Below are 10779 nucleotides of genomic sequence, written 5' to 3'. Positions count from 1 at the left end.
GAATTATGACAAATGATAAAGTGAAGTAATACAGGTGTATCTCAATGAATTAGAATGTGGAGGAAAAGTTCAATTATTTCAGTAATTCAACTCAAATTGTGAAACTTGTGTATTAATTAAATTCAGTGCACACAGATTGAAGTAGTTTAAGTCTTTGGTTCTTTTAATTGTGATGATTTTGGCTCACATTTAACAAAAGCCCACCAATCTCAACAAATTAGAACATGGTGACACGCCAATCAGATAATCAACTCAAAACACCTGAAAAGGTTTCCTGAGCCTTGAAAATTGTCTCTCAGTTTGGTTCATTAGGCTACACAATCATGAGGAAAACTGATCTGACTGTTGTCCAGAAGACAATCATTGACACCCTTCACAAGGAGAGTAAGCTGCAAACATTCATTGACAAAGAAGCTGGCTGTTCACAGAGTGCTGTATCCAAGCATGTTAACAGAAAGTTGACAGGAAGGAAAAAGTGTGGAAGAAAAAGATGCACAACCAACCGAGAGAACCGCAGCCTTATAAAGACTACCAGGCAAAATTGATTACGAATTTGGGTGAACTTCACAAGAAATGGACTGAAGCTGGGGTCAAGAGCCACCACACACAGACATGTCGCGCTTTTTAGTCAATTATTCAAAAATAATTTTGATCTGATCATAGCCTAAACGAGTCAAGGGTGCAGTTATTGGATAGCACTATACTGTAGACAGATTGGAGATTAAACCTAATAAACACCATAACATTAAAATACATTTAAAACAGTGTATTTAAATAATTTCAGCAGCGTGCAGATCCTCGTTTATGTCAAACTGTGGCGACAGCAGCACGGACAGTAGCTTATCGCTCACATAATGTACCATATCTATAATAACATAATCTATATAACATGTAGTTTTTATGACATGTCAGTATTAGGAGAAAAATATGTAGTTTTAATGATATAACATTTCGTTATTACGAGAAAATATGTTGTTTTAACGAGAAAACATCTCGTTTGTATGAAAAATGTAATTTTAATGAGAAAACATCTAGTTTTTACGAGAAAATATGTCATTTTAACAAGAAAAGATGTTGTTAAAAAGACATAACATCTTGTTATTACAACATAATTGAGTGGGGAAAAATTATCTGTGTGGCAGCAATGTGTCACTTTAATTTTTGTGTGTTTGTTGAATGATGGGACTCATATCAGAGTCCATCCTCCAGTCCTGGCTTCAGTTTGAGACTGACACCTAGTGGATATTCTGCAGTGAAATACAGGTGAGTCACACCAGACATACCGGTTTTGCATACATACAACTGTATGTACAGTGAAATGGCAGAAGCGAAAAATTTCAGTGGCTCGGGATCAATTTAGCTGTTCAGTCTTGTCTGGATCTACTGAAGCATCCAGTGACCATCCCCTGTGGACACAGGAGCTTCAGGAGCTAAAAGAGGCTATTAAGATTCACAAGGTCTGTCTCTTAATTCTTCATTGACAAGCTCAGTGTTGAGCAACTTTCCCATCTCACTGAAGCCTGGTGTTTAACAGATTGATCCGAGTAAACAGTCTGATTTTCTGTGTCCTATCAGAGCGCCTCACAAGCGACAGTGAAGGACAATGAGAAGATCTTCAATGAACTGATCCACTCCTTTAAGAGAAGCCGATCTTGTCACGGTAGGAAATCCAGTGTTTCCTCCGTGTCATGTTTTGTTATTGTTTTTGTACTTACGTTGTCCCCATGTGCTCGTTTAGTTGATTGTCTTCACCTGGGTGTTGATTGTCTCGCTCCAGCTGATCTTCATCACACCTCAGCTACTTATACTCACCTCGCTCTCTCTCTGTTGTCAGATCCTCTCTCATGTCTCCGTGTCCTAGTTGGATTACCGTCTTCCGTGTTCGTGTGCTGGATTGGATTCGTGTTGTCGTCCTCGTGTCAGTGTTCCGGTCTGTTCCTGGTTTCACCCATTGACCTCCTTCACCTGCACCATCGACTTCACCATCCAGCTCTTCTCACGCCACCGTAGACTTTCCTTGCCATTGCCAACATTCTGGACTCTCTTTCTAATAAACATCATCTTATTGCCTGCAATTGCTTCCTCCTCATTTACCTGTCGTTACAGAAGGATCTGACCATCATGGAAGCAGCAGGCGATCGCTCCCCATCTCATCTGGAGGAATTTCTGCAGAGAGCCGTGGGTCGTATGGATCGCCAAGACAAAGCGATAGATGAGATGGGTCGAGCCTTCCAAGCAATGGTGACGAAGGTGTCCGAGCTCGCTCTCCAGACTCAACACCAACAACAACAGCCACCCGCTGCGCCTCCCACGCCACCCACACCGCCGATCGTCTCCGGGGGTATTTCCCAGCCCGAACCACGCCTCCCCATCCCTGAGAAATATGCGGGTGAGCCAGAGTTTTGTCGTTCATTCCTGTCTCATTGTTCTCTGCACTTCGCCATGCAGCCCCGCACGTTCTACACCGAGGAAATGAAGGTGGCATTCGTCTTGTCACTACTGACGGGAAGGGCTGCCCTCTGGGGGACGGCGGTGTGGGAGAATCAAGACAGCTGCTGTGCCTCGTTCCACGCCCTTTCGGAGGAGATGAGACGGGTCTTCGACCGCTCCGTCGCCGGGAGGGAAGCGGCTAGACTTCTCACGGACCTACGTCAAGAGGACAGGTCCGTATCCGATTACTCGATTGAGTTCCGCACCCTGGCAGCGGAGTGTAAGTGGAACGAAGAGGCGCAGTGGGATCACTTCCTGCATGGGCTGGCTGACCGCATCCAACAGGAGATCCGCGCCGTCGAGCTCCCCACTTCTCTCAATAGCCTGATTGATCTCACCATCAGAGTTGACAACCGACTCGATCAAGCCGCCAGACGGAGGGGGAGAGCAGTTCTCGCGAACAGACCGGAGGCTCAGTGTCAGCGCTCAGAGGTTGCGGTCAGTCCACCGGGAGATCTTGAACCCATGCAGGTGGGGCGAGCTCGGCTCTCCCGGGAGGAGAGGATCAGGCGGAGATCCCTGGGACTATGTTTATACTGCGGCAGCCAAGAACATCATATCCAGCGTTGTCCGGTAAAAGACCAAGCCCGATAGTAAAACTGAGGCTACTATCGGGTGGGATCTCTGCCAGGAAGACCTCATCTACATCGACACTCCTTCCGGTGAGTCTACGGTGGTCCACCCACGCACTCGATCATCACGCTTTGTTGGATTCTGGGGCAGAGGGTAGTTTCATGGACTTCAAGTTCGCTTGTAAGCTTAACATTCCTCTCACCTCCCTCAAACACCCCATTGCACCCTTTGCTCTCAACGGACACAGATTACCAGTCATCACACAGACCACATTACCTGTTTCTCTCATCACATCTGGCAACCATACTGAGGAGATCTCATTCTACATCACGGACTCACCTCAATCCCCCATCGTTCTCGGTCACACCTGGCTTCAGAAACACAACCCCAGGATCAATTGGCGCCTTGGATCTGTGGTTAGCTGGAGCGAGGAATGTCATTTGTCTTGTCTTTTGTCTGCTGGTGTTAATGTTTCTGAGTCTGTGTTTCAGGGGGAAGCAGTGGATTTGGCTAACGTGCCCGCGGAGTACCACGACCTGAAGGAGGTGTTCAGTAAGTCTCGTGCTGATTCTCTTCCTCCTCATCGTCCCTATGACTGTGCGATAGAGTTATTGCCAGGTACTTCTCCGCCTAAGGGCAAGTTATATTCTTTGTCTATTCCAGAGACGGCGGCCATGGAGAAATATATATCCAGTTCTCTAGCAACGGGGTTTATCCGCCCTTCTTCTTCTCCAGCGGGGGCGGGGTTCTTTTTTGTGGGAAAGAAGGACGGATCCTTGCGACCTTGCATTGACTACCGAGGGCTGAACAACATAACGGTAAAGAATACCTATCCTTTGCCACTTATGTCTTCAGCTTTTGAGAGGTTGCAGGGAGCGTCCGTTTTCACTAAATTGGACTTACGTAATGCTTATCATTTGGTCCGCATCAGGGAGGGGGATGAGTGGAAGACTGCCTTTAACACCCCTAGAGGCCATTTTGAGTACTGCGTAATGCCGTTCGGGCTAACCAACTCGCCGGCAGTCTTTCAAGCACTCGTTAATGACGTGTTGCGAGACATGGTCGATCTGTTCATATATGTTTACCTGGATGACATATTGATTTTTTCTTCGTCTCTCCAGGAACACGTGCAACACGTACGACGAGTGCTTCTGCGGTTGCTAGAGAATGGATTGTTTGTCAAGGCGGAGAAATGCGTTTTTCATGCACAGTCTGTTTCTTTTCTAGGACACATCATTTCGACTGAGGGTGTTCGCATGGATCCTGAGAAGGTTAAGGCTGTGGTAAATTGGCCATCCCCAGAGTCTCGCAAGGCCCTGCAGAGATTTCTGGGGTTCGCCAATTTTTACCGGCGTTTCATTCGCAATTTCAGCCAACTAGCCGCTCCTCTGACCGCCTTGACCTCCCCTAGTTTGACGTTCAGGTGGTCAGACGCAGCTGAGGCTGCGTTTGCCAAACTGAAAAGCTGCTTTGTTTCAGCTCCCATTCTCGTCACCCCTGATCGCTCACGTCAATTCATAGTGGAGGTCGACGCGTCAGAGGTGGGGGTAGGAGCAGTGTTATCCCAACGCGCATCCTCAGACGGAAAGGTGCATCCGTGCGCGTATTATTCTCACCGTTTATCTCCTGCAGAAGTTAATTATGACATTGGCAATCGAGAGTTGTTGGCAGTCAAACTTGCACTGGAAGAATGGCGTCACTGGCTTGAGGGGTCGGGTGTACCTTTCATTGTATGGACGGACCATAAGAATCTCGAATACATTAGAACCGCCAAAAGACTTAACTCCAGGCAGGCTCGGTGGGCATTGTTTTTCGGTCGTTTCGATTTTACACTTTCTTACCGGCCGGGTTCCAAAAACATCAAACCCGATGCTTTATCCCGTCTTTTTGAGCGTTCCGATCGTACTGCTACTCCCGAGCCCATTTTACCGGGGACCATCATTATCTCCGCGCTCAGATGGGAGGTCGAATCGAAGGTGTTGACCGCCTTAGAAGGGGTAACGCCCCCGGCTCGTTGCCCACCGAACCGATTGTTTGTGCCGGAGGGGTTACGGTCAGACGTTCTCCAGTGGGGTCATTGTTCCAGTGTTGCTTGTCACCCAGGGGTTAGTAGAACTAGATTTCTAGTCAAGCAACGATTTTGGTGGCCTGGTATGGCTCGTGACGTCCACGATTTCGTCTTGGCTTGTTCAGTTTGCGCTATTGGTAAGACCTCCAATCGACCTCCAGATGGGTTACTCTTACCGCTGTCTGTCCCTTCAAGACCCTGGTCCCATATTTCGCTAGATTTTATCACCGCCCTCCCGCCCTCTAAAGGCAATACGGTGATTTTAACCGTAGTGGACCGGTTCTCGAAGGCGACTCATTTTATTCCCTTGCCCAAATTACCTTCAGCCAAGGAAACAGCGGTAGCTGTCATTGACCACGTCTTCCGCATACATGGCCTTCCGACAGACGTGGTTTCTGACAGGGGTCCCCAATTTGTGTCCAAATTTTGGCGAGAATTTTGTAAATTGTTAGGAGCGACTGTTAGTCTTTCTTCCGGGTTCCATCCCCAGAGCAATGGTCAAACCGAACGAGCCAATCAGGATGTCGAGAGGGTTTTGCGATGTTTGGCTTCCAGTAATCCTTCGTCCTGGTGTCAGCAACTCTCAGTTGTGGAGTACGCACACAATTCTTTGCCAGTGTCATCTACGGGCATGTCTCCATTTAAGTGTAGTTTAGGGTACCAACCACCTAATTTTGTCAGTACGGAATCCGATGTTTCGGTCCCCTCCGCACACGCACTAGTCCAGAGGTGTCACCGCACCTGGACCAGAGCTCGCAGAGCTCTGCTCCAGGCTAGGTCGCGCACCAAGGCTAAGGCCGATCGCCACCGGTCGAAGCCTCCCCGTTACGTCGTCGGTCAAAGAGTGTGGCTTTCTACCCAGAATATTCCTATGCGTTCCGTTTCTAACAAACTTGCTCCCAAATTTATTGGCCCGTTTTCTATTACCAAGATTATTAATCCGGTAACCGTGCGTCTTAGCCTTCCTCCGGCGTACAGGAGGATTCATCCCGTGTTCCATGTGTCCAAAATTAAATCGGTGATTTCTTCCCGTCTTAATCCGCCTGCCCCGGTTCCCCCCCCGCCTCGTCTCGTTAATGGGGAAACCACCTATTCGGTTAATCGTATTCTGGACTCTAGACGGAGGGGACGCGGTTTTCAGTACTTGGTGGATTGGGAGGGTTACGGTCCGGAGGAGAGAAGCTGGGTTCCTGCTCGGGACATATTGGATCACCACCTTATAGATGATTACAATCTACAGGTAAAGCAGGCTGGGAACGTCAGGTGACGTCCTAGGGGAGAGGGTACTGTCACGGTAGGAAATCCAGTGTTTCCTCCGTGTCATGTTTTGTTATTGTTTTTGTACTTACGTTGTCCCCATGTGCTCGTTTAGTTGATTGTCTTCACCTGGGTGTTGATTGTCTCGCTCCAGCTGATCTTCATCACACCTCAGCTACTTATACTCACCTCGCTCTCTCTCTGTTGTCAGATCCTCTCTCATGTCTCCGTGTCCTAGTTGGATTACCGTCTTCCGTGTTCGTGTGCTGGATTGGATTCGTGTTGTCGTCCTCGTGTCAGTGTTCCGGTCTGTTCCTGGTTTCACCCATTGACCTCCTTCACCTGCACCATCGACTTCACCATCCAGCTCTTCTCACGCCACCGTAGACCTTCCTTGCCATTGCCAACATTCTGGACTCTCTTTCTAATAAACATCATCTTATTGCCTGCAATTGCTTCCTCCTCATTTACCTGTCGTTACAGATCTAAGGTGACAAATATGATCAGAGATCAGGAAAAGGCAGAAGTGAGTCGAGCTGAAGGACTCTTGGAGCAGCTGGAGCAGAAGATTGATGCTCTACAGAAGAGAGAAGCTGAGCTGGAACAGCTTCCACACACGGATGATCACATCCACTTCTTACAGGTTAAAGAGAAGACTGCTGTCATAAGCAAAAACGTGTTAAGTGTCCATATGTTGGATCAATGTGCTTCACTCGATCCTGTCTTTTTAATGTTGCATGCAAGCTAATTTGAAGAAAAAGCATGTGCAATAAATATCTGGAGAAGGACACTGCTTATTAACATTTCTGTACTTTTATTATTTCTAGAGCTTGAAGTCTTTCTCTGAACCTCTGGAATCAACCGACACATTCAGAGTTACCGTCAGTTCTCTTCTCTCTCATAATGATGTGAAAAAATCTGTCTCAGAACTGAAGGAAAAACTGGAGAAGCTCTGGAAAGAAGAGCTGGAAAAAATATCCGGTCAAGGTAACAGCTTTTTCAGAAATTAGTTACATTATGTATGAATAGACAACAAGGCATTGTTTATTTAATAGTGATCATTTCTCAAATAATTATTATAGTAAACAATTAGAACTATTTTAATTATGTGTGTTTATTTTCTTAGTAACATACATTACTGTTGTCTCCACCAATGAACCCAAGACTAGGGAAGAGTTCCTACAGTGTAAGTCACTTTGAAAATACACACACACACACACACACACGCGCGCACACACACACACATGATTTAAGCTTAAGGGGACTCTCCATAGGTGTAAAGTTTTTTTTTTTTTTTACTGTATTCAGACATTAAACGTTATTTAGAATGTGTGTTTTTAAGCATTGTTGGTTTATGAAGACACAGGAAGTGTCACGAAAGGACACAAATTACATACCAATGTCATTTGCATCTTCATAAACCACGTTTTCAAAACATAGCTCCAACGCTCCTCCAACACACAAACCATGTAGTTTTTATCAGATGAACTGGGTGGGGGTTTAAGAAATTTGCTATTATAACCCCAACAATAAACACTTTAAAAGAGACTTAGACATGTACAGTAGATGCTTTGGAGAGAGGATCATTTTTAAATTTTTTAAATTTACTGCATCAAAATTTGTTTACTATAATTAGGGGTGGATAATAACAGCTGTGTATTATTCATGCAACAATACATATTACTGTTGTAGTATTTTATTAATAACCATTGCAAATTAGCTGATAACAATGTCTAGTGCTCTAATAAATGTTTTTAGCAAAAATGACGTAGCATGAAAAGTCAAGTCCACAACACTTATAATAGCTGAATCTCACTTACATGATTTTCAAATATATGTCAATACATTAAATGATGCTGATGATGAGTTAAATGATGGTGGTTCTGTCTCAAACAGATTCTCTTCAGCTCACTCTGGATCTAAACACAGTGAATAGACGTGTTCGTCTGTCTGAGGAAAACACAGTTGCTTCATTCACTGACACAGCCCAGCCGTATCCTGAACATCCGGACAGATATGATGTTTGGCCTCAAGTGATGTGTAGAGAGAGTGTGTGTGGACGCTGTTACTGGGAGGTGGAATGGAGTGATGGTGCAGGTGTTTCAGTGTCATATAGGAGCATCCGAAGGAAGGGAAAGACTAAAGACTGCATCTTTGGATATAATGATCTGTCGTGGAGATTGTTCTACTCTGACTCCAGTTACTCATTCTGGCACAATAACAAAGAGATTAAATTCCCTGTAGTCTCCAGCTCCTCTAGAATAGGAGTGTATGTGGATCACAGAGCAGGAATTCTGTCCTTTTACAGCGTCTCTGACACAATGATCCTGATCCACAGAGTCCAGACCACATTCACTCAGCCGCTCTGTCCGGGGTTTTGGCTTTATAAATCAACAGTTAAACTGTGTCATCTAAGAGAGTAGCCTTATATTTTCACATATGATGCTTGTGCTGAATGTTAAATCACTTACATTTCACTTAAACACTTAGGAATGCGTGCAAATAGCTTTTCCTTTATAATCACTGAAGCTTTACACTGTACAATGAATCTTTCATTTATGTTGCGGCCGGCTATGCTTTGTTTGTCCTATTGAGAAGATTCATGAGTGTGCATAACTTAATCTCTGGCATTTTAAAGCACAAATTCAGATTATGGGACACCATACTTGGCTGCACTTCATATATATTATAGGGGAAATAAACATGATTTCTAATATGCAAATATTTGTATCTATGAAACTTTTAAATATTTTTTTAATGAGACAAAGACCTATTATATGTCAAAATATTTTTCAAATATTTTTTAAAATAATTTTAAAAGATTAGATATATTTTCTTGTCATCATCCTTTTAAATAACTGTTTTTATTTCACCTTTTACTCTTTAAATAGCAATGTTGTATAGTAAGCTGCTTAAAGTTTCAGCTGGTTTTACCAATTATATAGTGGTTTATCAAATATGTAAGATTTAGTTGATCATAGTTTTATTTTCCTTCATTTCGATCAAATTATTCTTATTTTTTGTACTTTTAACTAAAGTGACCTTCAGTTGCAACTAGCTCTCGACAATGTTCATATTCAGACTGTAGCTGATATCCGTTATAAGATGCTCTGTGTTTTTCATTGTAAGACAATATCATGTGCAGTTTTTATTTTTACTTTTGATTCTTGACTCCTTTTAAAACCAGGCAATCTTATGTATAGCCTACTAAAATGGATGACTTATATAATATATCTATAAATATATTAATGTTATATAAATGTTGTATCTGTAAGTTAATGCTTTTCTAACCCTAACTATATAATGTTTCAATACAACACAAAATAATAATACAATACTAACTAAATTCTGATTTGATCTTTTGATCTGTTTTTCTCTTATCCATACACCTTTGACTTATAAAGACTAAAACAAAAGATTAATTCTTTGTTATTCTTAATTAAAAAGCACAACAAGAAAACAGTAGGCTACAGCTTACATAACATTTATTAAAGGGGTCATATGATGTTGCTAAAAAGAACAATATTTCATGTATTTGGTGTTATGCAATGCAGTTTAAGGTTCAAATAATCATTGTTTTACACATACTGTACATTAATATAATATATTAATATAATATACACCATTCTGAAACACATCGATTTTTACAAAGCTCATCATTTTGAAAAGCAAGGTGTGCTCTGATTGGCCAGCTATCCAGTGTGTTGTGATTGGCCGAATTTCTCAAGCGTGTGACGGAAATGTTACGCCCCTTAACATATGTGATGTCTGGCATGACAAGACAATAACATTAACCCATTACAAACAAGGCCTTTGTTGCATCATAATTACTGATTATAGTGACTTATACAAAGTATTTTTACTTTCAAAAACAAAACACTATGAAACCCAATATGAAATATTTTTAGAAATATATCCTTATGCTGTATGGGATTAAACAAGAATATTTTTCTTACCCTCTAGGCAAATATTTTTTCTTGTTGTAAACAAAAAACCATTTAAATTTTGATATATTTTTCAAAAAACAATACTTATCTTACATCATTCTGCTTCTCAAATAAATGTCAGTTTACAAAAATACAAGACAAAAATACTGTTACAAAATAATTGTCGCGATTCAAAAATTCATTTGTAGAAATGAACAGAAATGAGAAATGTCATGCAAACAGAATATTAATGGAGATCTCTTTAAAAATGCAAATGTGAATCTGAGCACATTTTTTAGATCTTTTCTGTCCCAAGAGTCTCTGTTTGCTCTGCGTTTGATCCCATTGCAGTCCTGCAGGTTGTCATACAGATTGTAAAGCATGTCTATGACTGGGTTGGATTGGAGGGTATCTGATGATGCATTGTCAAGAGTTCTGGAGCGCGGTTATGTGTGCGAGCTGCTA

At 42.8% G+C, this 10779-nt stretch overlaps 1 protein-coding gene across 1 annotated transcript; it reads left to right on the top strand.

Moving 5' to 3' along the window:
* The first annotated feature begins 6738 nt into the window (after window positions 1-6738).
* LOC113046354 (tripartite motif-containing protein 16-like) lies at window positions 6739-9127 on the top strand. Its single transcript, XM_026207241.1, has 4 exons — window positions 6739-7031; window positions 7216-7375; window positions 7515-7574; window positions 8285-9127. The coding sequence occupies exons 1-4, from the start codon at window positions 6888-6890 to the stop codon at window positions 8809-8811; spliced, it is 891 nt and encodes a 296-aa protein (XP_026063026.1). The 5' UTR covers window positions 6739-6887; the 3' UTR covers window positions 8812-9127.
* Window positions 9128-10779: the final 1652 nt, after the last annotated feature.

This window comes from Carassius auratus, chromosome 27 (assembly GCF_003368295.1).
Source record: "Carassius auratus strain Wakin chromosome 27, ASM336829v1, whole genome shotgun sequence".
In the NCBI taxonomy this organism is placed as follows: domain Eukaryota; kingdom Metazoa; phylum Chordata; class Actinopteri; order Cypriniformes; family Cyprinidae; genus Carassius; species Carassius auratus.
Note: the sequence above shows the minus strand (reverse complement) of the source record. Positions and strands in the feature narration are given on the sequence as shown.

Coding starts and splice junctions, on each gene's coding strand:
- LOC113046354 (XM_026207241.1), top strand. CDS start 6,888: ATGATCAGAGATCAGGAAAAGGCAGAAGTGAGTCGAGCTGAAGGACTC. Junction 7,376..7,514: donor GGAAAAAATATCCGGTCAAG/GTAACAGCTTTT, acceptor TTATTTTCTTAG/TAACATACATTACTGTTGTC. Junction 7,575..8,284: donor TAGGGAAGAGTTCCTACAGT/GTAAGTCACTTT, acceptor TGTCTCAAACAG/ATTCTCTTCAGCTCACTCTG.